Source organism: Phaseolus vulgaris, chromosome 2, assembly GCF_000499845.2.
Source record: "Phaseolus vulgaris cultivar G19833 chromosome 2, P. vulgaris v2.0, whole genome shotgun sequence".
Lineage (NCBI taxonomy): Eukaryota > Viridiplantae > Streptophyta > Magnoliopsida > Fabales > Fabaceae > Phaseolus > Phaseolus vulgaris.
The window spans coordinates 3,779,601-3,806,517 of record NC_023758.2 but is presented as its reverse complement, the minus strand read 5'-3'; the positions used below and the strand labels follow the sequence as shown (position 1 = coordinate 3,806,517).

At 33.1% G+C, this 26,917-nt stretch overlaps 4 protein-coding genes across 13 annotated transcripts; 3 read left to right on the top strand and 1 right to left on the bottom strand.

The window, feature by feature from the left end:
- Positions 1-1,071: 1,071 nt before the first annotated feature.
- On the top strand, positions 1,072-6,069 carry LOC137810324 (poly(ADP-ribose) glycohydrolase 1-like). 3 transcript variants are annotated; one of them, XR_011080880.1, is made up of 12 exons: positions 1,082-1,415; positions 1,489-1,671; positions 1,850-1,956; positions 2,219-2,423; positions 2,531-2,635; positions 2,857-2,975; positions 3,490-3,633; positions 4,117-4,210; positions 4,352-4,549; positions 4,675-4,778; positions 5,582-5,644; positions 5,733-6,069. XR_011080880.1 is itself a non-coding variant. In XM_068611523.1 (11 exons), exons 1-11 carry the CDS (start codon positions 1,179-1,181, stop codon positions 5,952-5,954), a joined length of 1,677 nt encoding a protein of 558 aa, XP_068467624.1. In that variant the 5' UTR covers positions 1,072-1,178; the 3' UTR covers positions 5,955-6,069. The 3 variants fall into 3 exon arrangements, 2 of the variants coding, with proteins under 2 accessions (XP_068467624.1, XP_068467625.1); XM_068611523.1 differs by lacking the exon at positions 4,675-4,778 and having other exon boundaries at positions 1,072-1,415; XM_068611524.1 differs by lacking the exons at positions 1,082-1,415; positions 4,675-4,778 and having other exon boundaries at positions 1,670-1,765.
- A 2,144-nt stretch (positions 6,070-8,213) lies between these two features.
- LOC137810322 (transcription factor-like protein DPB) lies at positions 8,214-13,812 on the bottom strand. 4 transcript variants are annotated; one of them, XM_068611519.1, is made up of 10 exons: positions 13,558-13,812; positions 12,679-13,048; positions 11,498-11,577; positions 11,109-11,152; positions 10,564-10,626; positions 10,334-10,480; positions 10,152-10,220; positions 9,901-9,999; positions 9,058-9,128; positions 8,214-8,782 (listed from the first exon to the last, which is right to left on the bottom strand). In XM_068611519.1, exons 2-10 carry the CDS (start codon positions 12,900-12,902, stop codon positions 8,551-8,553), a joined length of 1,029 nt encoding a protein of 342 aa, XP_068467620.1. In that variant the 5' UTR covers positions 12,903-13,048; positions 13,558-13,812; the 3' UTR covers positions 8,214-8,550. The 4 variants fall into 4 exon arrangements, with proteins under 4 accessions (XP_068467620.1, XP_068467622.1, XP_068467621.1 ...); XM_068611521.1 differs by having other exon boundaries at positions 11,498-11,574; positions 13,558-13,690; XM_068611520.1 differs by having other exon boundaries at positions 12,679-13,009; positions 13,558-13,676.
- Positions 13,804-21,461, top strand: LOC137810321 (transcription factor TFIIIB component B''). Of its 5 annotated transcripts, none has more exons than XR_011080878.1 (17): positions 13,804-13,933; positions 15,130-15,243; positions 15,338-15,654; positions 15,735-15,801; positions 15,916-16,184; positions 16,271-16,337; positions 16,427-16,803; positions 16,879-16,945; positions 17,147-17,361; positions 17,467-17,640; positions 17,752-18,157; positions 18,236-18,336; positions 18,451-18,494; positions 19,438-19,596; positions 19,691-19,835; positions 20,002-20,090; positions 21,120-21,461. XR_011080878.1 is itself a non-coding variant. In XM_068611516.1 (17 exons), the coding sequence occupies exons 2-17, from the start codon at positions 15,198-15,200 to the stop codon at positions 21,264-21,266; spliced, it is 2,733 nt and encodes a 910-aa protein (XP_068467617.1). In that variant the 5' UTR covers positions 13,804-13,933; positions 15,130-15,197; the 3' UTR covers positions 21,267-21,461. The 5 variants fall into 5 exon arrangements, 3 of the variants coding, with proteins under 3 accessions (XP_068467617.1, XP_068467618.1, XP_068467619.1); XM_068611516.1 differs by having other exon boundaries at positions 19,395-19,596; XM_068611517.1 differs by lacking the exon at positions 13,804-13,933 and adding an exon at positions 14,811-15,002 and having other exon boundaries at positions 19,395-19,596.
- Positions 21,462-23,044: 1,583 nt separating this feature from the next.
- LOC137810320 (uncharacterized) lies at positions 23,045-26,709 on the top strand. The gene is made up of 8 exons (XM_068611515.1): positions 23,045-23,325; positions 23,459-23,567; positions 23,875-23,990; positions 24,169-24,288; positions 24,437-24,526; positions 25,326-25,465; positions 25,958-26,216; positions 26,420-26,709. The coding sequence occupies exons 1-8, from the start codon at positions 23,122-23,124 to the stop codon at positions 26,570-26,572; spliced, it is 1,191 nt and encodes a 396-aa protein (XP_068467616.1). The 5' UTR covers positions 23,045-23,121; the 3' UTR covers positions 26,573-26,709.
- The last annotated feature ends 208 nt before the right edge of the window (positions 26,710-26,917 follow it).

Genomic DNA, 26,917 nt, shown 5'->3' with positions numbered 1-26,917 from the left:
TGAAACCCTCAGTATTAATAGATGTCATAAATAAGAAGTTAAGCATATCCTACTAGGAATGGAAGCAAGCAATTCCTTAAACATTATTTTTTTTCTTTCATATACATTCTTCCAATATCAGCCTTAATCGTGTTTCTAGAAATCATAATTGCATATCCAAGTCTTAAGTTAGGGATACTTAAAAAATTTGTAAGGCAAATTGTGGCTAATAACTAGATTGGATAACAATTCCCAATGTACAACTTAATATATTTTTTTCCCTTTAACTCTCCTTACATATCCAAAACTGTACATTAATATTAATTTAAAAAATAAAAAATAATTTTATTTTTTAAGTAATTAATATGAAATGACAAAATATTCCATTGTAATAATAAAATGAGATATATTAAATAAAGATAGAATAAAAAAAATTGTGTACACCAAAAAACAGTTATAATGAAGATTTCCCTTTATATAACAGAGTGAAAATGTGTGAGAGTATGTTTTTTCTTAAAATAAGAAACTAAGGGAAGGGTGATAGAAATATAAAAATTGTACATTAATATTAATTTAAAAAATTATAAAATAATTTTATTTTTTAAATAATTAATATGAAATGACAAAATACTTCATTGTATTAATAAAATGATATATATTAAATTAAATAAATAAAAAAAAGATTTGTGTACACCATAAAACGGTTATAATGGAGAATTCCTTTTATATAATGGAGTGAGAATGTGTGAGAGTATGTTCTATCCTCGCCTAAAAATAAGGAACTAAGAAAAGAGTGAGAGTCATATAAAAACTGTTCATTAATATTAATTTAAAAAATTAAATTTTTTATTTTTTAAGTAATTCATATGAATTGACAAAATACTTCTAATAAAATAATATATATTAAATAAAGATAGAATAAAAAAATTTGTGTAGCAAAAAATGTGTAAAAATATTAAATAATTTATATAAAATAACAAAATATTTAATTATATTAATAAAATAAAATATAATAAATAAAGATAGTATCGAGAAAGATTTATGGAGAATAAAAAAAAAATGGTTATAACTAAGAATTCTTTTAGATATTTTATATAATGGAATGAAAATGTTTCATACTATTCTCTCTCTTTGTCTTATACATTGTTTTGATTTGAAAGACGGTGTTGTTTCTTTGGTTTAGGATTTGAGTGCAGAAAATGGAAAAAAGCGAAGAGTTGCGATCGATTCTGCCATACCTACCACTGCTCTTGCGTTCCTCTTCACTGGTTTGGCCCTCCCAAGCGGCGGAGACGCTCAAAGAACTCGCCGGAGGCCGAGTTGACTCGGGCCACCTCTTCTTCCAAGCAATTACTGACCTCAGAAAGGCTCTTTCCATCTCTTCCAAACCCTTATCCCTTTCCACTTCGCTTGGTTACGCACTCTTCTTCGACGAGGTAACGCTACTTTTTCTCCCTCACTTTTCAATTTCACCATTTCAATTGCGTGAGTTGCAAGGATTTGTTTCAGGTTATGTCTGGAGAGGAATCTAAGAAGTGGTTTCAGGAGGTGGTTCCTGTGTTGGCCAATTTACTCTTGAGATTGCCCTCTTTGTTGGAAACGCATTATAAAAACCCTAACAATGCTATGCTTACAACAACTGCTCTTCGCTTATTGGATACACAGCAGCCGGGAATAATCTTCCTTAGCCAGGTTACTTTCTTGAATGTTACTCTTGATTGTCACATGCGTGCATGCATGCTCGAGATGGTTAACACTGTCAATTTCTACTGCCAGCGATCTTATGGTACGATGCATGATTTTAACATGCATTCATACATGATGAAGATGGTTATGGTTAATATTATATCACCAATTTCTGGCTTTTCAGGAGTTGATTGCTGCTCTTCTCTGCTGCTCATTATTTTGTGTATTCCCAGTCCAAGGCAGACTTGTGAAGCATTTTCCGAAGAAGATCAACTTTGATCAATTGTTTTCGTAAGAAACTTTGGTCATTTGTTTTTTTTACCTCCAAGTATTCGTATCCACCTATTCGGTTGCTTGTTTTAGTAGTAATTTAGATATCCTAGCGGTGTCAAGATGCTGTGGCACTTGATATATCTTAGACGCGTGCTTGTGTGTGAGAGTGCCTGTGCTAGAATTGATATTGGCCTATTCTGTATGAAAGAGTTATTTTCTTGTTTCATATGTCGTTATTATTATTTTTTGAAATCCAAGGATCTGTTTTTTATGTTTTCAGGATTCTGTATGAAGATTACAATCAAAAACAGGAAAATAAGATTTGGTGCATCGTTCACTATTTTCAAAGGATAAGTGATAAAATGCCCAAGGGAATTGTCTCATTTGAGCGAAAAGTACTTCACTTAAAAAATCATTCTACTCAGATTTCTTGTCCAGATGCCAACTTTTGGAGCACGTCTTCTGTACCTTTGTGCAGATTTAAGGTAATTGAAGGAAATGTATTTGTAACTTTAGAAAATTAATATATTTTAGTATTTTTTTAAATTATCCATTTGGTTTGTAATAGGTAATCCTTTGGCATTTTAAATAGGTTCACAGTTCAGGGCTCATAGAAAATCAATCAAATGAAGCTGTTGAAGTCGATTTTGCAGATCAATATCTTGGGGGATTAACTCTTGGTTGGGGGTGTGTACAGGTACAAGATGCTTTTATTTCCACCTTCTATAACCTTTTGGTGATTATAATAGCTTTTATACCATAGTTCCTGGTATAAGCATATTCGTGTAGTCTTTGTGTACATATTGTATTTATCACCTTTCTTTATTTTTTAGATTCTTAAGTTGAGATATTATTGTCACGTGAACATTTGTTATATTGATGATGTTTGATAAATTTGGTCGTAAATGTAACGTGTAGGAGGAAATCCGCTTCCTGATCTGTCCAGAATTGATTGTTGGGATGCTTTTCTTGCCAGCCATGGCAGATAACGAGGCTATAGAAGTTGTTGGGGTGGAAAGGTTCTCAAGTTATAAAGGGTTAGTGCTACTTAATGGATATGAACTTGTATAAGAAATTGTAATTGTTGATGCCTACTACTAGATTTATTTACTTAAAAATTGTGATTGGATAAATTTTTTCAATTTCTATTTGAATATGGAGGAAGAAAAACATGTTTATTGATTGTTATGCTTTGCATGGTGAATTTTCTCGTTTTTTATCTGTCTATGATATGATGGCCAATAGTTTGCTGTAGCCTGAAAGATTCAAGTTTTGTGTTTATTTTTCTTCTCCTTGTTTGTTTGCACACTTGTGTATGACCCATTTTTAATACTTAAGTTTATATCATCCCAAGAATATAAATATTGGACATTTTACTTTAAATTTGTGATGATGTTTATACAGTATGCATATGACGGGGAAATTTAAAAGAATACTTATTCTGATATGATGTCACTTAATATGTTTTTCAGCTGTTTACTTTACTCATTGCTTTAATTGCTGGTTGCTTTCTTCATATTCTAATGGTGATAGTATTTTCTGATTCTTTAGGTACAATTCATCATTTCGATTTTCTGGTGATTATGTGGATAAAAGGGGAGTAGACACTCTTGGAAGACAGAAAACCAGGATTGTTGCAATCGATGCATTACGTAAAGCAGGGACGAGACAGTTCAGGGCAGAATTTCTCCTCCGGTATGTTAATATTGGTTTATGTGGCTACTGCTTTTATGGATGCAAAATGACAGTTATTTATGGACTATGAGAATATAATCTTGAATTCAGTATGTTTGATGTTTAGACTTTGAAATTTGCGATTGTTTATAAACGGCATAAAACCTTTGTAAAAGGTGTGTTTTACTCGCATGCATTCCCTGGAAGGTGGAAACACTTTTGAGAATTGCCTTTGGTTTCTTTTTCTCCATCCTTTTGAACAATGTGCCTGTTTTACTACATAGAGTAGCTATTATAGTATCCGTAATATTTGTTCATTCATGAAAACAAAGCTCTTTTTTTTATGTTTGTTCAGTTTTATACCCTAAAATTTAGAGACTTTGAAAAAGGAATTACTGGGAAAATTATTCCTAATTTAGTATTAATTTACCCTTTTAATTATTTAACACTGTTCATGGTGGTTTTGTAAAATAAAATCTAAACTTAACTCGTTCATTTCTGCAGTGAGATCAATAAGGCATTCTGTGGTTTTCTGTACCAATGTGAATATCAACTATATCAGAAAAAGTTGCAAGAGTATGGATGTTCATCTGCACTGGTTAGTCTTGTCCAATGTTTTTATGTAAACAATGATACTGTATTAGTGTATTTAGGTTAACCAACTTTATTTATTTATTAGGATTCAGGTATCCATTACTCTTTTTTCATTTATCTTCTTTGAACACTCTTTTATTCACAGTCTGAAGCTGCCACCTCAACATCTATGGAAACAAGTGAAGGAAAATTTTCAAATCATAAAACTACAAATTCTCAAAACGATTACCAGAGGATGGACCAGGGTAATAATATTGGGGTTGCAACTGGAAACTGGGGATGTGGCGTCTTTGGAGGAGATCCTGAAATAAAGACCATAATTCAGTGGCTTGCAACTTCTCAGGTAATTTTATATTTTTGTATGAGAATGAGACAGTTATAACTGTGAGTGTTCTGAATGCATTATAAATTCTTGTGTGTTTACCCTTATATTATGGAAAACTACTTATTTTCCCTCTTATTTTTCAGTAAGAGTTGAAATATTTGCTAGGCTAGAGTTGACATTTTGGAATCCCTCTACCCTTAGTTATCCATGCTCAATTTTATACCACCGTTTTGGGCCCTTTTTTGTGGTAAATTTGTTATAAGTTCTTGTTGTAAATGTTGTGGCCATGCAGCTTATGTTTGATTCAAATACTTTCCGTATTTTTGTTTTTTTCTCTTTTTTGGATGATCAATAACACGATTGTAGTGTTGAAATTTTGATCACCGGAGGATCACTAAAATCACCATATTGACAAAAGGTTGTGATTAATTATGCTAACCATTTGTGTTGATACATGAAATTATGTGATTTTAGGCTTGGGAGGAAAGATTGAAGAGAATGAAAAACTGTATTGATATTAATTGGGATGTATCGATGTATTATTTTGTTTGATATGTTCACAAAGCCTAGAATACTAACCCTTATATATACTGATTTGAATCCAGCTAATTAGGGAAACAGATCATGATATAAGGAAATGCGATAACTAAAGCTAAAATATAACATTAGGAAATACAGTAGCAAATCCTAAGAGATAATAACAGAAGAGAGGATAATATAGATATTAACGGTCAGATATTTTCTATCTATTTCATAAATAGTTTTAAACTTATTTCTCAAAAGAAAGGAAACAGAGTATGAAATGCAGACAGACAAGAGGGTGGTTGGGTATGGAGGTTTGTCTTTGTGGTTTGCTTGCTCACCAACATAGATATGGTGTGGTGGATTACTCAAACTATTGATGGTTTTGTGTAGTGGGAATGTGATGGTTAAGATGAGGTGGTGAGGAATTGGGTCAAACATGTGGTGGATTAATCATTCTCTGTAATTCTGTTTACCTTTGAATTATCATGCTCGAAAACCAATTTTTTCTTGGTTCTTTCCTAACAGGCTCTAAGACCTTTCATAGCATACTACTCATTTCGCTTGAAGGTATTACAGAGCCTAGATGAGGTAATTTGATTTTCTTTTTGTAGTAACACTATCGATCCCCCATGCATTGAAAATTTCTTATTAGGTACTTTGATTGATGTTGTGGCAGGTTGCTCAATGGATTTTGTCACAGGGATGGACAGTTGGGGATCTGTGGAACAAGTTAGTTGAGTACTCAACAAGTAGATCGAAAGGAGAAACTAAAGTGGGCTTCTTCCGGTGGCTCCTGCCATCAATATATGGTAGGGGTGGCAAAGCGGGTCTCCCCGCCCCGCATAGGCCTGCCCCTAAAACATCTCTATCCATTAAAGGAAGATCAAAAAAACGTTGACTATTATTTTTCCATCAATCTAACACATCCATCTCCTCTAACTTGTCAATATTCGAAGTTGGTTCATCCAAATATATGTCAAGTTGTGATCTTTCAACTTTAGTAGCTACTTAAAGCCTGCCTATTTTTAATTCCTATAATGATGTTATAAGTTAGTATAATGGACTGCTGTAAAAAAAATTAAAAAAAATTTAAAGTGCATTAATATATATTATTAAAATAAATAATTTACATAAAAAAAACTTGGTTTAGACATAGATAATGAGAATGAAGATTGTCCTTGATTTTGCTTTTGAACACTTAATGATGTTGTGAAACCTCTGATAGAATTTTTAGCAAAAAGTTTGTATAATATTTCCTTGTTCTTTTCCAATTTTGGTTCCTAAGTAAGTGAATCAATTTTTTGAAAGCAAAATCTCAATGTTTATAACTTCTTCCTTGGATCTTAAATTGCACCAAATGCAAGTACAACATCATATTCATCCTAGTATTTCTCAAATTTTACTATTATCAATTTAGCTATGTTCTTAATTACTATATCTTCATCCTTCACATTTTCTATCTAACAAACACTGAATTTTCCAAACGTGTAAAAAATACAAGTTGAAAGTTAATGATATCTTAAAAAGGGTAATAAGAACATGCAAATTTTTCCAGCTCTCTCACTATTCTTCTGTAGGGCAATACTTATAAGATTCATCAACCAAATGCAAACTTCTAAAAACACGTTGATATTTAAGAGCACTTTTAATCATCAAATAAGTGGAGTTCCATCTTGTAGGGACATCAAGACACAACCTAGTTGATGCATCAATATCACTAAACGTTTCAAGTTGACTTGTTTAAATTTCATCATTCTACTTTTTGAACCCCATATTTGCATCACCAAACATTTTTAATCCTTCTTGAACAATTAAATTCAATGTGTGCACAACAATGAACATGAAAGAATTCACCGTCACATATCAAACCATTTTGCAAAATAAGTTGACTTTTTAAAGTATTTTGGAGAACATATTTAGCAGAAAGTATTTTTAAAGTATTCTAGAAATCATAATTGCATCATGACACAAGTAGTTTATCAAAGTCCTAAGTTCGGGATACTCAACAAATTTTTAAGGTAAATTGTGGTTAATAACTAGACTAGACAACAATGTCAGATATACAACTTGATCTATTTTTTTTGCCTTTAACTTTCTCTTCATATCCAAAATCATTTGACCCACATCTTTAGTTTTTCATTTAACACATTTCATAATATGACGATTTAAATGAGAAGTCTCATATTTTCTTTCACCAGTTACATATATTTTGTTGCAACTATTGCACTTTGCCCTTTTTTTTCTATCCTTTCCATCAATCATAGTAAAATATCTTAAGTGGTGTGTCCGTGTTAGACACACGTATTGAATATCAACACTTGTATAATACGTATCAGTGAAATATATAATTCAAAAAATATTTGTTGAATTTGTAACAATTCTAGCATAGTTTAAACACATTTTTTTTAAAAATACATTAATTTTTTAAAAACCCAAATTTATTGTATAAATTTTTATTATGACAACAAAAATAAAGAACAAATCCTTGTGAATAAACAATGATAAATATTTTTCTACTAAAAAAACTGATACATACACTTATACGTATAAATTTTTATTGTCAATTTATAATTATATAATATATAAATTTTTGTATCCTACATTTTATTTGTATCTACATCTTACATTTTAGAGATATGTAGAGACTATACATATCAGTATGTGCTACATAGATCAGTACATCTAAAATTCTCACTACAAAATAATTTTAAAAAGTGGATATTAGTGTGATATATGGTTCAACAAAGATTTTTTTTTTTATCTCCGTACCAAAGAAAGTATGAAAACAGTAATGCTGTAAACCCTATAATCATGTTCTCCCATACATCGGCGCAGTTTTCGGTCATAGGAATTTATGGTTAAAAAACAGTTAAATTAAAATGCAATACCATATAACTAAAACCTCTCTTCCACGATAAAGAAAAACCCTTTAGTTGGAATAAGTTTTAAAAGGAATTATTCATCAACAAAAATGCATATGTTCAATCCTTTTCATATTACAATTACAGATTTACTGATAGGTTTGAGTATTTTTGCATGATGAAGGTATTATGGCCATGAAGGTCACCCAAGTAACACAGACCAACAAGATATCATACAATGCATTTGCTCAAATATCAAGATTGACATATGAAGGGAGAATTTACACAAAAAAATCTTGAGTTCCAAAATTAATCCTACACTGATGTATTGCATTCCATGATCGGTATGGACTAGTATAAACCAATTCTTCTATTATAAGTACAAAAAGGGCAAATACAAAAAATATGGGGAAAAATCAGTTAAGGTCAAAGGTAGTAAATAACGGATATGGTTAGGAAAGAATTTGCCAAAATCAACTCAGAAGAATATAGACTCAAGCAGAGCAGTTCGCTTCTAACCCACTAAGTGACTTGGCTGTACTAATTAACTATTATGAAGGACGATTACCGACAAATTACTTTACAAAATATACAAACATGCTTAAACAAGGCAATGCAGTACAAAATTGCAGATCAATGCTCGTTCTTAACTCTTGCCTTCAATATTCCAGGGAGTGGTGGAGATGAAGGAGGTCTAGTCGGAGGGTTTGAAACTGAACTAGGAACCTGTGCAGGATACAAACTTGACATGCTAGAACCTTCCCCGCCATCTGTAGGATTGTCTGGTTTGTCATCATTCTGAGATCTCTCACAAAATTTCATTGCCTTGAGAACATAGTTATCATCATGCAACTCAAAGGGAGTGCTATACAGAGAGAATGAGCAAATAGAAAGTAAGCATACATCAAAAAGATTTTGAATTATAGAAGGTTATAATAACAAAATGATGATGATAGAGAAATGGCTCATGGATTTATAAATATAAAAATGACATGTATTTCCCAATGCAGCCTCTGTTGGACCATAATAGTATCCACGGATGATTGAATGCATAATACAAGAGAATTAGGATCGCATTCAGGACAGCAAGTGGGTAAAATGAAAACATTACTCAAAGTCGTGTAATAAAAGCCTACTTACCTATTGAAATCAAAATGCACAAGCTGCATATCTTCTGATATTTCCACTTCAACAGTTGCATGGGGGCGTGTCTACAAGTCCGAAATAACATTAATTAAGAACACGCTTGAGTAAACAACTTAATTGAATACTTATTCATAAACTTAAGCAAAACGAAAATATTATATTAAAGTTTTTCCTTGAAACTTAACAAGTTAAAGAGTGCTTATAAGAAGTTCATAAGCTCAAATTAGTTCTTCCACACACCCACTAAAAACTAAAAGTAATACCATGAAAAGCTACACCATAGCAATTTGCAATTGGGTGCTCTATATATATTCCTTTAGTTAGTTCCTTTCTTGCTTAAGGGTGAGCTGGTTCTTCCTAACCCTTCGTAGTCTACAACTATCATAATAAATCCTCTATGGACATTCATAAGCCTAGAGAAAAAAAAAGTGACTAACTTAACCCGAGAAAAGCGAACTAAATAGTGTAAATATTATTAGTAACCATACCCAACTACATTTATTTTCAGTTGACAAATTCTAACAAATGTTCATAACAATGGCGAAGAAAAAATTATTCTAGTTAATTTACCCAAGAATGTTCATAACAATGGTGAAGAAAAAAATATTCTAGTTAATTTACCCAAGAAGCAGGAGTGAGGTCTCATTGATATAGATCACTTGTGATATAAACTTTAGGCTTTAAGCCAACAGATTAGGTAAATGGTGACTAGTTATATCAGACTTAAGACCAAGGAGATATAAGCATTATCTAACAAATCAAAGATCCAAAGGGGCAAAAAATTAGAAACCATTTCTAGTGGACAAAATAACCAAAAAACAGTATATCATAGCACACCTGCACCAGAATGAAGGGTAAAGATACACCTCCATTGGGAGCATTCCCGGAGCTATATAATTGCTCATTTCGTTGTATAAGTTTCTGAAGACCTATGTACTTCATAAATTAATACAAAAGTTAGCAAACAGAAATCAATCATTATGGAAAAAAATCCATAGGTCCTTACAAAACAGTTGTAAATTTCAAAGCGTAAACTAGGCACAGGAGTTCAAACTCTGAATAAATCCAATATTGATAGTGGTCCTTACTTGGTCCTCCAGCTCTTGCAAATAGGATGCTTTCTTTTCAATTCTATTCCTTAGCCCCTGACGTTCCGTCTGTTGAATTGATTATGAGTTAAAATTATCATTTTTATTGTATTATTTAGAATAACAGAGAGCATCACGGAAATAATGTACCAAAAAAATACAACTGAATACTGTTTACAAACCTTTAGATCTTCAATATCACTTAGACTTGTGCGAGGAAGACCCTTCCATTGTATTTCCTTTTTATCCTTAGAAATAATATCCATTGCCATGAGAACATTCAAAGCATCATACACCCTTCGACGAATGTTTTTCTCATCATATTGTTGCTGTCAAATGTTAACCACAAAAATTAAGTCCATAATATTTATCTTTACACTCAGTCTGTAACAATTTATACAAAAGAAAAAACCTGATCAGGAGTTGAGGCACCATTGCTTGGATCAGCAAATTCAGCTACAAGTTCATCAGCTACCTGAATAAAAGCACAGTCCATGTGAAATCTATAAAAATAAAGAATAGGTTCATTTAAGAAATTCAAAGCAGCATTTCTGACAAGTTGAATTACAAAAGTGACATGAAAACACCATATAGTTCTTGAAGAATTCTCATTAACATCATATAGGCATCTAAGAAGTCAAAGGCTACTCATATAGATCATGATTACGCTGGATAACCAAGAAAATATGAAGATAAAAACTACGAAAGCATGAGGAGAAGCGCTATTCAAACCCAAAAGTAATTTTTCAATGCATAGAATTTAAATGAAGTACAACACATTAGAACTAGAAACATGCATGTGGACATGCAAATGCATTGACAAAAATATATTAAAAAATTAATTGAAAAAATGCAGAAGCTGTAGTATACATGCATTATACGTGCATATGGCATATAAAATTGAATCTAAAATTTAATTCCAGTTTAGCACAAACTGACTTAGAGTAGCTAGCTAACCTCATTGTAAGTTGTTCTTCCCTTGCTTTCTACCTTCTCACAGACTGAACAGCCAGTAAAAGAGAAAAAAAAAACAGTAAGGAATATATAATCACGACATCCTCAAAAATATGACAATCTTAGGAACACAAGGAACTAAATACCACAGATGCAGATTGAGTCAGTACATCGTTGGAAAGAGATTATTTCTGGGAGAATATTATTTATATTACAAAAGTTCACTGAAAAAGCTGCTAAAGAGCAGCTATTTTTCAAATAAATTAAACAGAACACATCATAATCTGCACAGCATGCTATATGCAACTTTGAAAGGCCAAAGCTATTAACAAGAAAAGGTAAAAAAACCTTTTCGTTAAAGAGAAAATGTCATATTGGATTAGGTTAAAGACCTTTCATACTAAATTGGCGGAGACCTCTTCCACTCTTATCACCACCAACAGTGCGTTGGCCCCTCTTTTTCTTCTTGCTACTGGTTAAAAGGTCACAATAGGTAAGAATAACAGTATATATATCATATACAGTATATAATGGTATTCTGAAACCACAGACACAAGCAAGTAGTAGATAGAACTTCGTGCATATATCATTCAAAAAAGTAGTAAGTGGATAATTTTACAAAAGAAAGTACAAAACATAAGGTATTAATATTTCCTACTGCCCAAAAAGCTCTAAGTTAAGCATAAATACACTTTCATATTCCTCTACATAACTCTGAACAAACCCAAGATGATTTCACAGTCATACTCAGGATAAGACATAAAAGAAAAACCCCCTCATATCAGGAGAAATAAGCAACGAAAAAGTACAGAAAAAACTGTGAAAGCCAGGATCACAATACAACAATACATACTATACCACCACTGCATTCGTATTCTAAATTGCGCCAACAACAGAAATCCTCAATCAATTTTGGGTGACTCTACAGCATGTCGTATTTGGCAAATAACTAACAAACAAACAAAAAAAGTGATGGCAATTGAGTGTCACAAAATAAAACTACACATTGAGACACGAAATGCATCAAGAATCAAGGACTACATCAGAACATTTCCTCACACTTATACATCTAAGACTACTGCAAAAAAACATTGAGCTCATACAGGGTTGCTCTTCAAAATGCAATTGTAGAGGAAAACAAGTCTCTAGATGGGTCATAGATACAGACAGAAAAACAAAATTACATGAGAATGCTTGTAGGGCATAAATGAAAAATGAAAGAAGCAGATGAAATTATTAGGACATAAAAGAAAATACTCTAATTATTTATAGATTGCAATTAAAGAGAAAGTTTGACAACATTTGGCCCACTCTTATCCCTCATTGGGATTCAAAAGATATTTCATGATTATCTAACAAATGAGTGATTGTTTTAACTATTTTCCTTTTCTAAATATTTAAGAAATTGTTTGTTGAAAATTATCCAAATCAATGTTTATTTGAAATGGTACATTCATGTGAAATGTCAAACCCACAAACTTCAAAAGAAAATTCACAAGTCAAATGGCATCTGCTTCTCAGCACATCACATAATTATACATTTCTCCAAGCTCAAAGGACAATGAGAACTCACGCAACTGCACCCTGTGATCCAGCGTCATCACCATGTATGTCAAGATTATTCAACCTAAGAAAGGTGTTATCACTAGCCGGTGTTGCCATTGTCTGCTCACTCCGGCTGGACGGTGACCCAACACTTCTGCTAGTTGACATTGATTGACCTGAGATAGTAGTTCCACGGCATGGCAGCTCTTCCTCCTCTTCCTCTCGAAATGTTTTCTGGGTTTGTATTCCCATGTTGGTAATTTGCTTACCTCAAGGCCTGGAAATAAATCTCACCAATGGAAACTGAATTCAATTGAACAAGAGTTTCGAGGTGAAGCCGAGCTTCTCAGTGCAACTCTCTGAACAAACCAATCGTGTTTTCAGATCAGCATAAGATACTGTGTAGCAATAACAGGGGTAAAAGAAGTTAATCCAGCATCCACCAAATTGCAAGCACAAAACGTACACAAACCATTAACCGATTCCACAAACACACACACTGCAAACTAATTATTCCAAATGTAAACATAAACAATGAGAAGTTGCATTTGTTCAATTGATTTGTACAGCAAAGAAAAAGCTCAACAATAAAAGTGTTGGATAAGACGACACTGCAAAGAGAGACTAGAATTAAACACTAGCACAACAAAAAGTATCGTAAGTAATAAAACTCGACAATTTTTCTAAGACCTAATGCGTGAATCATGCACTGATTCAAACCTGTCCAATTCTCAATTTGTTAAAGCGTTATATGATAAGAGAACAAATCTGAGAAATATAAGAATCCATAATCGATAAAACGAGGAAAATAAAATTGAGAAATTAGGCGCTCGTAGACGCCACTTATCAAAACCGAAGCAATCAGATGAATAGAAAAGTTTCACAAATTGAAGCTACGAACACTAACCAAAGAGTTGAACAGTGTTCCTCAGAGTCAGAGAAAACCTAAAGTTGAAGATGAAACCAAAGAGAAAGGAACCACCGGAACAAAGTTTGCGTGTGCGCGAGAGAAAGAACAAAGGATATGAGCATGCTTAGGTTTTAACGTGCTCTAAAACTTCCCGGTCCGGTTCAGTAAACCGGTCCATTGTAAAAAAAAAACCACGAGAATTTTTTTTAAATAGCAATATATTTTTATCGAATCCGAAGCGTAAGCGAAAATAGATTAAGATATGTTTTCTGACTCTCAACACTTGCCCTAAGAAACGGTGCTGCCACCGCCGAGAGACCAGAGCACCGTCGCCGGCGGCGCCGAAACCCGCACTTCAAAATTAACACCGCAGGTGATGCATTTTATCGTTTATTTCTGGTTTTTTACTCGATTTTTCTTCGAGAATATCGTTTTTGATGGTTGATCTGTGATCGTTGAATGAACAGTGTAACGAAATCTTTAGAACACATGATTAATTTGTGGAGTGACACTGTTATGAAAAGAGTTTAGTTTGAGTTCTCTGCATTTGCTGAATGTGGAGAAAGGAGGGAAATTAGTGTTGTTATCACAGTTTATGAAATTATCTTCGAAGGGTTATGAAAATAGTCTCTTAAATACTTAAATATATATTGAACGAAATAATATTCAGAAAATATTTATTAAATTTTTGATAATTCTGATATGATTTTAATATAATTTAAAAAATATATATGTTAATTTTTTAAAAACTGAAAAATATCTTTATACTAAAAAATATTAAAATATAATTATACATAATTCTTATTGTTAATTTATATAATTATATAATATATAAATTTTTATTTCCGTTATTTTAAAGATTACATGTATCTTGTATCATATTTTATGTTATATTTTAATGTGTGTGTTATATAATGTAAGATTACGATATATTTTATTATTGTTAAAATTTATTTTCAGATATAGAAAAGAAAAATTAAAAGAAGATACTGAATAATAGGATGATTATTAGAAATATTTTTATTTTCTGTTTTTTTTTTAGAAAACAAAGAAGATATCTTTATTTTTATTTTTTTCAAGTTTAAATTTATTTTTCTCTTTTAATTTTTTAGGCTATAAAATGTTATGGTTTTTAATATCGAAACAGTTCCTACGGCGTCGTTTGATTTCAAATTGTAGTTGGACTGGGCCTGAATGGGGTGTGGCCCAATTCCCGGTCGTGATCGTCCCACTGGTAGCCACGAGTTGACAGTTACAAATGCACTCTTGCGAGCATATAAATATCACACTTTTTCTCAAATTGTTGGTTCTTTCTTTTTTTTCTTGTGTTCTACATTCAGAGCAGTGCTAGCTTTCATGCTCTTTCTCTCTACCAAGTTTGTTCTATCATAGATTATATAGAAGATATAGATTGCTCCAACTTTAATCGAAAATTTTCCGTGGTATGCGATTAACGCGCAATATTACATTGATATAAATTGTGAACTGTATATTGTTGACCACCCAAGTGTAATTCCTGGGTAATGTTAATCGGTAGCATAATCTAAATTCTTAATCTTCTGCTTTCAGGGAATTTCTTATTCGGTTCCAGATTTGGGTTTGTTGCATTCAAGGGAGCGTAAGCTTTTGTTTGCCTCATGGATCCTTTTGATGATCTTCTACCTGTGGCTTCTGTTGAACGCAGTAAGTTCTGCAGTTCAATGATTCTGGGAAAGTTTTCTGTTTTTTTTTAATTCGCCGTGCTTATGTCAAGTGGGTTTGTTATTTTCTTTTGTAGTTCGGCCGGGTGCGAAGTTTGTTCCGAAGGCCAAACCGAAACAGCGGCGAAAGGAAGTACCTTCATCGGAAAAGGCCACCTCATCTAGAGATGGACTTACTGGGAATGAATGTCAAAATGTAGTTGCTTCGACGCTAAGCGTGCCAGCGGAAGAATCTATGGGATCCATTCATCATACGCAGTTAGAATTTCCAAATTCTGAAAGGGAAGTTCCTAAACAAATTAGTGTTGAGGGAGATGGTGCAGCCTCGGTGCACGATTCCACGTTCACAGATGCTGATCAGAATTCTACATACTTTTTAGAATCAGCATGTGAGGTAAATGTCATTTTTATTGATTCAATATTATCTATTATGATATGTAATCTCATTTTCTTTAAATTGTATTTCAATTTAAGGCTGATCCAACAGAATTTGACGGGGACTCAGTCACTAACTTCTTTTCTGAGACCAACCTCAATAATGGTAAGCTATGTGTTCTCATTGCTTGTCTGTGTGAAACCACTTTTCTTCATCGTGTGAGCCATCACTTGAATTCAATTTGGTATGATTCATTTTTCTGTCTATCGTGTGGTTTAGGCATAACACAACCAGTTCACCCTGCCAATGCTGTAGAAACCAAATTGAATAATGTGACTGCTCCATTTACAACTTGCTCAAACATTGATAGGATGAAGGAACCACCTAAAAATGGGGAAGGTTCATTTCTTGATAGCAACAAATGTTTGGAACTTATTGACAACTCATTGCAAGTTGGCACGGAATTGGGCTTCAAAAGTGCTTCAGATAATAAGGTTGCAATAGTTCAGACCGTTGATTCAAATTCGAACTTCGGAAAAGAACCAGAGGTGGATTTCTTTTTTGTGTCTTTTTTTCGGTTTAATTCTACTCTATAAGATGGGTTTGATCAACTTATGGGGAAAATACTTTTCAGTTAGTATCTGCAGAGATTGAATTGGATCCTTTCAGCGATATCCTGCCTGATCTTCCCACTAGGAATGGTTAGTGATACTGATGATTTTGTAAATAGTTAAATATGCTTCCTATCACGGAAAAGATGAGCTATCTGTATTTGTTTTTTTTATTGTAGTTCATAAATTTAAACCCAAGATTAAGCCACGACCTAGAGTAGGCAATATGCCGGCTTCTGCTTCAGCAAATGTTATGATGGAAAAATCTGTTGAGTTGCCTACTTTTTCAACAACAGACTTTCAATCTTTTCAGTCTAGTGGTATACTAAACCAAACAACCAGTTTACCTTTGCCAACCTCAGAGATTCTTACGACAAATTATTTGCCCAGTAATTTTGGTGACACAAGCTCAAATGTTCCAATATCTGAAGACAGTAAGAGCTTGGCAGCAGCAACTCCTTCCCAATTGGATTCCCTAAATGCTATGCTTTTAGGGGATGCAGTTCATAATGGTACTAGAGATTGGCCTTCTGCCTTCGGTAAATCATCTGGAGAGGTAATGAAAGAATTAGTATCTGTTGTTTTTATATTTCATTAAGTTGCTAAATATTGATAGATTTTGTACATACAGGCTACAGACATTTTTTGTGGGCTGGAATCCCTTGATGACTTTCTCGCCCAAGCTACTACTGATACAGGTGACTTACTACATTCCTTTTGATTTACCAAATTGCATCAACTCTCTCTTCATTCTTCTTCACTATAGCTTTCAAGAGCATCACTTGTATTGTACTGTTGCCTTTATATCTCACTGTTATGGTTGAATGGCTCCCAGCCAACTGTACTTTGCAAGTATGTGACCATGGGTTTATTCAGTGGTGATTGGAAAACTTGTGTAGGAAAACCAGCTCTTCATTCTTTCAATGAGAAGGGTGCAGAGGAAAATTTTGTCGCACCTGCTTGTAGTTCTATTAACTCTTTTGGGGAATGTGATACTACCCAAGTTCAAAGATGTCCCGAGTATCATACACCTCAAGATCCAGTAACCTTCAATGAAGCTACCATTCTCAATGAGAATGATACTCACACAAACAATAGAATGTCGGAAACAGAGGTGAAGATTATGTGATTGCAAGCATATGATAATTGTCTGTATGTGCTAAATAACTAATTTATTTTTTTATTTAATAATATTGATTATCATTATTATTGGTATCAGGAAATTGTGGACTTGAATCCCACCTATACAAGAGATGATGTCTTTGATTATCAATCCATGAAATCTGGTGAAGATCCAACTTCTGGAATTCTGGTGCATGAAGACTTGACAAATGCTGCTGACAGTTCCACATTGGCTGACTTTTTGCATGCAAATGATTCAAGGGAAAAAGAAGTAAATATTGGTTACTTTGACTTCTTTCTCCTTTTTTTTCATTTTTCTAATTTGTAAATCTGATTGTATAAAAGTTTTAATTTGTCTAATTCCTTTTATCATGCTTGTCAGGATGCTAATCAGAGAAAAAAGGATGGCACAGACTCATGTTCTCTGAGGAAGAACAAAAGATCATCTATTGCTGGTGAGGAGGATAATGGTGGTAAAACCTTAAGGCAACGGAGAAAACTAGCAGCTTCTAAACCTGCAAACAGCTCATTGAATGAGGATGTTGAAGATGATAATGACCTTGACCCTCCTTATCATTCTAATGAACACGAACTTGAAGAAAATGATGATGACTGTGAAGTCGATCATTCATCCAAGAAGAAGAGAGGATCAAAGAGTTCACAGAAGAAATCTGTGCCTAAAAGTGGAAAAACGTCTCAAAAGCGTAAGAAGGCTGATGATGATGTACAAAAAACTAAGGAACCACCTAAAAAGTTCTCTCATTCAACCCGACGAAAGAAAAGATGCGGTAAAAATTGCTTTATTGCTTGTGTTTAATTTTCATTGTTAGGGATATACCTATGCTAAAGTTTTTCCTATTTCACAGTGGACAAGGCTCTGCTGGAAATTCCTGAGGACGAACTTGATCCTCGAACATTGCCTATTAAGGATATTATTTTACTTGCAGAACATAGGGAGCGGCAAGCGGTGTGTATACTTTATTCTATTTCAATTCCTCACAATTGTTAGTTTCGTAGTTGTTGTTAGTATGGCACTATGACTTGAATTTTCACCGGCTGTTCCATTTGTTTTCCTGTGTAGAAAAAAGAGGCAATGGCTTCAAATACGACTCCCTCGAATCAAAGGTACTCACCTCTAGTAAGATTTTGCATTTTACTTAATTTTCTCGTCATTATTGTTCTTTTTTTAACATAGTATAAGTAAGAGAGTTTACATTTTACTTAATTTTCTCGTCAATATTGTTCTTTTTTAACATAGTATAATATAATTATATTGTTAAATCAACTTAGTTTGAAAAGTAAACTGATGCAAACATCCTTTTACCACACAATGTCTCTCTAATTCTTACACAGTATTATCCTATTGAGTTAAGGGATATTTGAAAAAGTGGAGAAACTTGTTCAATAAAGGTTTTTCATGTTCCTTAGAGACATATGAGAGTCCTGCAGAAAATCCATCACATAATGTGAATTATATCTTTTCTCTTTCAATGATTATATGAATTGCTTCACCATTTTGTCCTAATGAGTTGACTGAATGGATTTTCATTCCATCAATAAACTGCTTTATTTCTATTGTTACTTTTGTCGGCTACTGTTGGGCCAAGGGCATGAGTCATGGAGGGTGGTAGATGTGATTGTGTACCTTTTTCCACTAGTCCATGATGATTTGAGGATGTACTGGAGGTTGAGTAAATATAGGGAAATAAGGGGAGGTACTTTATATTTTTTTTTATATAATGGTGTATTCATCAAAGTACTTCGTGGTTTTGGCTCACATTCAGTATTTGAGGACAAAAGGGAAAAGTCAAACATTGAATAAAAATTGCACCTCATATTATCCACTGGCCTTTGTTACTCTTTACTGTCTCTTGATGCCTTGTGGACTAGTAAATGAATTTCACCTTGCATAATATTTATCTGAAGTGGATGGAGATTCTGTTAGGCCACTGGCTGTTATTACTGCATCTTGAGTCACATGAGGACTAGTAAATGAATTTCAGTATGCATAATATTTATCTGCAGTGCTGGAGATTTTCTTCATGAGGCTGGTGCGTATAATGAACAGGAGTTCTCAGGTTCAGAAGATGGTAGAGACCCATATGATGATGATCAAGACAATGAAAGGATTGAATCAACTTCCATTCTATACAATTACCAGACATTAATGGAAAAGAGACCTAGGAGGGGTAAATGGTCAAAACAAGATACTGAAGTGTTTTATGAGGTATTTGTGTAATTTGCACAAGATGTCTGACATTATTATTTCTCTTAAGCATTACATGAAATTACCTAATTCATTTATTATTATTTTGAGATAGGCTATTAGGGAGTTGGGTACCGATTTTTCTATGATACAACAGCTTTTCCCTGATAAAACTCGCCGTCAAATTAAGTTGAAATACAAGAAGGAAGAGCGGGAACATTATTTACGGTTAAGAGATGCTATACATAACCGTTCAAAAGGTTTTTACCCTTTAATTGCTATTGCTCTGTGCTGTTCTCTGATAGACTGATCGTGTTTATTGTTTAAGCAGTTTAGTAATGGTCCTCAAGATTACTTCTATGACTTCTTTAACTTGTCATGACAAATATAAGTTTAAAATGGTTAACCTCATACTCTTTCTTGTAGATCATTCTCATTATAAATTGTTGATTGAACGACTGCAACAAGCTTCCACCAAGGAAGAGGAGGTTGTGGACCTAACAGAGGGAACTAATGTATGCATTTTTTGCCTCTCCAATTTATCTTCTGATATCTCTTTTTTGGTGCACGTAGTTTATGATTTCAGTGGCTTATTTATCAGAGAAATATTCTTACAAGCATGTTTTCCTGTGGGAAGGGGGAACATAGCAAGTCCATCAACAAAACTGAACATTTTTACTTGGTTCTGGCATTGATTTCCTAAATAAGTGTCTGTGAGGGTTAAATCTTTTTCTTTCCCTAAGTCATTAGATCCATACTCTGATATTGTTAGCTTTAAAACTCAGATGACCAAGTTACGTGAGTATATTGCTGCTAGGGTGAAAGATAACTTGCCTTGATTATTTTCTTTTTAAAGATAAAGTAAATTTAGCTCTATTTGTGCAATTAGCAAGTTTGGTAGTGTTCATCTACATGCTGTGACATGGTTGGTAGAAAATGTTGTTCCTTGAGCATATGATCAAAGGATCAAGTTCAGGCCGTGTGTATAGAAAATTTACATTGGGGAAGGTCAGTCCCTTAATTGAGTCATAGTTTCTCGAGGAATTAGTTCTTAACTGCCAGCACATCCCAGATTCACCAGAAATAAAAAAGTTTGGTAGTGTTCATGAATCTTCGGTGGGAGTGATTAAATGCAAAAGGAAGAAACACAGGTGTAGTAGAAACATGAATGATAAAGGCAATTATAACTGTCAGTTTCCACTTTTCAATTATTCATCGAGAATATCCTCAATTAGTAGTGGTAGCCTTATAAAGTCTAAGGATATGTTTGGAAGTTAGGTTTTAGAGGAAAATGGAAGGGAGGGGAAATATTTTAAAATTAAAATAGTTGTATAATGCCTACAAAAGTATATAAAAATATTTACACGTTAAATTTATTTCCATCTCGTTTATTTCTTTTATTTTAAAATTTATTATATTATATATTTATTACAAATGGGATAAATGTTCCTCTATGGAAAACTTAACCCTTAAAAAGATACTCTAGTGTTCTATTTTCCTTATTGGCCCTGCTGGTTTTCATAAATTGTTTTATCTAAATGAAGGAGGAGGTTGTGGAGGTTGCAACAACAATTAAGCATGATGCTGATGTTAAAGCACAGGAAGATTCTGTGGCAGCTGAGAGTCCAGAGAAATCTGATGACAGTGAGGATGAATCTCTAAAATGGACTGAGTATAAAAGTCTCTATTAGTGACAGAATGAAAAGTAAATTATTTTATAATTTTATTTTCAGAATAGTTAGTGCGAAATTCTTTTAACTGCTCAAATTTTGTGAAATCATTCTTTCATCCATCCTCTGATTCCATTGTCCAGGCTTCTTTTTCTTTTCAATTTTTGCATTAATAATGTAGAATATTTATCTAAAAAATGTACCGTGAATTTGTAATTTAATCTTAGATACGTGGAAAAAAATCTCTAAAGGGTATGACCCTGGAGGATATATTGTTGTGGACTGCTTCGTGCACCTCCATATATTTTTCTCTTTCTTCATAAATTTTTGTATTTCAAAAGCATTATTCTGTAATGTTTCGGATTATTTAATTCAAAAGTCTTTTTCCGAATCTGTGTTATGTAATTTGAAAGTTATTTTTTAAATGCGTGATTAGTTTTTGGATTACATAATTAGATTTTATGTAATTTAAAGCTTTCTTTTTAAATGTGTAATTAGTTTTTGAATTATATAATATTATGAAATTTGGAAGATATTTTTCTAAAATATGTTTTAAATTATATAATTGTAAGTTATTTTGCATGTGATATTAGATTTCAGAATATGTGATCTAGAATATATTTTTTTTTTTAAATTGTTTTTAGATTTTATAAACTTATGGAGGTGGTAAAAAAAAGATAAAAATATATTTGTATTGAGGCAGTACCAAAATATATCCAAGAAGCAGCAGTCATTGTTGTGTGGTGAATATTGATTAAACAGAAGTTGCTACAGTAACTAACACTACTATTTAGCAATTATAGTTATCAGTTAACTATAAATAATGGTTTTTGTGTTGTGAAAAGGAAAAACTAGTAAGATATCGTATATTGCCGCAACTAACTCCTTCCTCTTTCTAGACAAATATGTTTCTTGTCGCTGATACTATAATTTTTTATTCCTAAAAAACAATTTGATTTTACTATCTTTATAAGCTTGTAACATAGACCATTCAAGTGGTGATACTTGGCAAAAGTTGAGTAGAGTAACACTGTTTTAGTATTAATATTTATTTATTATGCTATTAATTTATTTTAATAATGGATTATCTGGTAAAAAATCAACAAATCATTTTAACAGATTTTTAACTATACTTTTTCTTGTCACAATATTGTAGGTAAAGATTTTATTTGAGAGCTAAGTCTAATTTTACTCAAATTAACAGTATATTATATCAGTATGTTATTTAGTTTCATATATAAAATATAAAAATATTATTTTGTTTTTATTTTCATGCATATCGCACCGATATAATAGGCTAATTCTTCAAGTATCATATCATATTTGCATCCTTACACTCAATGCCAGTACAGAAAATATTTATTTATAACACAAAATAAGACAGTTTTAAATATATAAATTTAGAATTGAAATGTCTTCCTGATATAACCATCCACAACACATGAATGTCTTCTTGACGTTAAGATTTAGAAGTTTTTTTTTTATTCTGGATGCGAAAATTCAGAAATGATGACAAAAGCAATTTGAAGTTTTTAAAAAAATGATGGGTGCAAATCACAATTGGTCTAGTACCGAAAGAATTAACCTTTACATTATCTGAATTTAAAAAAAAAAAACATTTGTAGAAACTAATCCAAAAGCAAATTTTAGGTGAATATAATAAGACAAGTCATACAATAAAAAAATATTTTTTATTAGTTATCTAGATAAATTCTTATGAAGATACACAAATTAAATTAATTTGCTATAAAAGTATTTTTGTCAAAAAATCATAAAAAAAAGTGTTTGGAGGAAGTTTCAAAAGAAAGAGCCCAATTACTATTCCGTGAAACGATTCAAAATTCCGAAGTTGACGCTCACACGCGCAGACCAAACAATGGCGGGTTCTGAACCTTCTCCTTCTCCAAAAATCCTTCTAGCAAAGCCCGGACTCGTCACCGGAGGTCCCGTTGCCGGTAAATTTGGCCGCGGAGGCGCCGGCGATGACGATTCCGTTCAGCTCCGTTCTCGTTTCCCTTCCGTCGCGTCCCTCAACCTTCTCTCCGATTCCTGGGATTTCCACATCGATCGCTTTCTCCCCGTACGTAACCTAAATCTCTCTTTACCTCTCTGCCTTCCTTTTTACCGCCAAAATGTTTGCAATTAGGTTAGACGTTTATCTGTATCTGAAGTATGCTGACTGTGATTGCCATTGGATTTTGAAAATGTTGCAGTTTTTGACTGAGAATACGGACTTTACTGTGATTGGAGTGATTGGGCCACCTGGAGTGGGCAAGTCCACTATTATGAATGAACTTTATGGTTTTGATTCAAGTTCCCCTGGTCAGTTTATTCGCACCATGTATTTTAGGTCCTCTTTGGATGATTTTTTTTTTTTCATAAACTCTCACTAGTGAAGAAAATGAGAAAGTAAATCACTTCAAACTTCTTCTGTATGTTTAAACAAGCATAAAAACACCAGTTTTTGGAGAAGTTATAATGGAGGAATTTCTACAATTTTACAGAAGTTGAGGGCATAAATGATTTTAACTCATAAGTTAAATTCGTTTTACCATTTAACAGAAAACTTAGTTTCTTTCTTTACTATGTTTTTTTGTTTTATTTTGACTTTTGATCTCTAAGCCTGCAGGGATGCTACCACCTTTTGCCGTACAGTCTGAAGAAACTAGAGCTATGGCAAGGCATTGTTCCCCGGGCGTTGAACCAAGGATTTCAACTGAACGCATTATTCTTCTCGATACCCAGGTACCACTACCCATAATATCTTCATTTTTTTCCCTCTCTTTCATGTTTTATATTCATTCATTCATGTGCTTCATTTTTCATTTGAGGTTTTGTTTCTTTTCTATTGCTTTCTGCGTTTGACTTTTTTCCCTGAATTTTTGTGGGATTTTGAGTTTTATTTGTGCTTTTTTACCTGTAGCCTGTATTTAGTGCTTCTGTTTTAGCTGAGATGATGAGACCAGATGGCTCTTCAACGATTTCAGTGATAGGTGGAGAAACCATGCCGGCTGAATTAGCTCATGAACTTATGGGTATTCAGGTAAACAGTAACTTCCAATTAGAGAATGTCTTTTCAGTTAAATATTATTTATTAGCTTGATAGTTGTCGGTGTCATTTTTCTTCCTTGAACTGTTCCTATATCTGATTATCTTGACTATGTTGGTTTGCTGCAAGGAAATCCTTTTAGCTTGCTGTTCTTCTTGCATCCATATGTCATATTGTGCTGGTGGTGTCAGAGGGAGTTCGTGATGATAGCATGTGGCAATTGATGTTGACGGTATGTGTGTTTTTATTAGAAGATGCTTCAAGTCCTGTTCAATAAATCAATGACTATTTCGTGTTTATGCAAAATTAAGTAGTCATTTGAAGCAGTGGTTCCCGTTGATTCCATCTGTTATTGTCACTTACATGAATGCAGGACCTTTTCTTAGCTCAGTTTTTTGCTATAAAATCCAGCGGCTAATATGCACTGTGTGGCCATTGTTTTATAGCAACCATTATGTTTCAAATGATCATTATGGTGAATAGTTGCAATCCGATAGTGTGCTGTAAGTATTTTGTGTTGTTTGTGGAAGCAATTGGCATTGCTTAATTTTAATATGGTACTGGCTCCTATTTTTGAATAAAAACTCTTCTATGCATTCTGGTTTGAGAAAGCAAGACACCACTTAAACTAATTTCAACATTTATATTATAGCCTCTTCTTGGTTCACATTTGGCTATTATTAACAAAATACCAGAACTCTCAAATTTTGTATGCTTTTCAAGCATGTGACTTCCAACTTTGCTCATCAGTTCAGATAATGAGATCATTTGATAAAATGATTTGTGTTTTTGTAGATTTAAGATGACAGTCAATTATAAGGACAAGTACGTGATTGTATTGATTGATAAAAGAGAAATATCATATTCTTGTAAAATCCTATTTCTACAAATTGAACAAATTTGTTTTAGGCTTCCTTCTTTATTTTAAAGTCTTTGTACACCATGTGCAGACTCTTTATTATTTTGTTAACTTACTCTGTAAAGACTACTGATATATTGAAAACTGATCGTACTATATTTGAATAGTGTAGGTTGACTTGTTGAAGCACGGCATTTCAGACCCGTCCTTGATGGCAGCATCCCTATCGCAAAGCTCTAGTTCAGGGCTTGAGAAAGATAAACATCCTGAACATAAAGAATACGTCGCTACTCCTGTGTTTGTACACACGAAGTAAGAAACATCTTTCTGCCTCAACATGTTGGCAGGAAATTATTAGTATTACTTAATGCTACAATTATTGTATGCAGCCAAAATAATGAAATCTAAAATGTATCATAAACAAAGGAGAGTTCTTGAAAAAGAAAAGCCAAGGCTAGATCTAGAGGGAACTGGTGAATGAGAATTGATGAACGGTTAACATGTTTGACTTTATTAGTCTTGCTACTAGCCATTTTTCATCTTGGCTGGACTTTTATTATTTTCTCTCTACATTTCCTTCAAGTATCCCTTAAAATCAAGGTCTGTGTCACCTACCGCATGTGTGTCATTGATTGTTTGAAAATATAAGAAAATTTGGCTGACTTAAATATATTGTCCATCTACACAAATATAATTTTAGGGTGCGTTTGACAGAGTTATTTCTTGTATCCGCTTCCTTTCCTTTATTGGAACAGTTTGCTCCATAGTGAAGAACTCATCGGTCTGCTATTTTGATTTTTGTAGGTTGCAAGATCAAGACTTTTCTCCTAATAAATTTGTGCAGTTGAAAAAGGCACTGATGCAATATTTCAGACCATCTTCTTTTGTGAGACAACACGCTGGAAACAAACCTGAAGAACATGTTTTATCTTCTACTGTTCGTGGCAGTCAAATGGAGTCTAACTTGTTAAAGTTGTATGCCATCCCTCTAAAGAAAATAGATGAAAATCCAAGAGCTCAACATGAAAGTTACGTTTCTGCACTATGGAAATTGCGAGATCAGGTTCTCTCCCGCTCTCTTTCTCTCTCTCTATATATATACACAAACATGCACACGAAAGAATGCCTCACAAATACTACAGTACAGAATTTGTCAAGTTTCTTTACTTTGCTAGTTGCTGCTGTTACATTTCTTCCTTTCTTGTAGACCCTTTAGTTTTAATAATAAACAAAATTTAAGACACGTGATACGTTTTCCCGTGTCAGATTTTATCCATGAAGTCACCATCTTTCACGAGATCAGTGTCAGAGCGGGAATGGTTAAAGAACTCTGCCAAGATATGGGAACAGGTAAAAAACTCCCCGACGATATTAGAGTATTGTAGAACACTTCAACATTCGGGTATGTATAGGAGATAATTACGAAGGATGGGAAGATTCAAGACAATCTGTGAAGTTTAATTTCAAGGTGTATCTTTTTAAACCCAAAATCATAACATTCATGTATCAATTGCACATTATTTATGCTTAATTTATTGCTGCTGGTGAATTATTCACACTTGTATGCATATTTTTTTTTAACGAACTCCTAATAACTTAATTTTGTTATGTTTTTCCGGTAACTCTTACAATTGGTAGAGTATGTAGTTACAAAAATAACAAATTCAGCATTCCTTAAGTTGACATATAGATTATTATTCAGTCTACAGCATTAAATTTGGTGTGAGATGACATAAATTCATATGTAGAGATCATTCACTAATT

Bases quoted from the DNA above. Each gene is read 5' to 3' on its own strand.
- LOC137810324 (XM_068611523.1), top strand. From the start codon at position 1,179: ATGGAAAAAAGCGAAGAGTTGCGATCGATTCTGCCATACCTACCACTG. The intron at 2,424-2,530 runs GTAATTGAAGGA...CATTTTAAATAG, and splicing joins TACCTTTGTGCAGATTTAAG to GTTCACAGTTCAGGGCTCAT. The intron at 4,550-5,581 runs GTAATTTTATAT...CTTTCCTAACAG, and splicing joins AGTGGCTTGCAACTTCTCAG to GCTCTAAGACCTTTCATAGC.
- LOC137810322 (XM_068611519.1), bottom strand. From the start codon at position 12,902: ATGGGAATACAAACCCAGAAAACATTTCGAGAGGAAGAGGAGGAAGAG. The intron at 10,481-10,563 runs GTTTTTTCTTTT...AACATTTGACAG, and splicing joins GTGCCTCAACTCCTGATCAG to CAACAATATGATGAGAAAAA. The intron at 9,129-9,900 runs GTGTGCTATGAT...TCGGACTTGTAG, and splicing joins TACCCTTCATTCTGGTGCAG to ACACGCCCCCATGCAACTGT.
- LOC137810321 (XM_068611516.1), top strand. From the start codon at position 15,198: ATGGATCCTTTTGATGATCTTCTACCTGTGGCTTCTGTTGAACGCA. The intron at 17,362-17,466 runs GTGAAGATTATG...TATTGGTATCAG, and splicing joins ATAGAATGTCGGAAACAGAG to GAAATTGTGGACTTGAATCC. The intron at 19,597-19,690 runs GTATTTGTGTAA...ATTTTGAGATAG, and splicing joins ATACTGAAGTGTTTTATGAG to GCTATTAGGGAGTTGGGTAC.
- LOC137810320 (XM_068611515.1), top strand. From the start codon at position 23,122: ATGGCGGGTTCTGAACCTTCTCCTTCTCCAAAAATCCTTCTAGCAAAG. The intron at 23,568-23,874 runs GTCAGTTTATTC...CTAAGCCTGCAG, and splicing joins TTTTGATTCAAGTTCCCCTG to GGATGCTACCACCTTTTGCC. The intron at 23,991-24,168 runs GTACCACTACCC...TTTTACCTGTAG, and splicing joins TTATTCTTCTCGATACCCAG to CCTGTATTTAGTGCTTCTGT.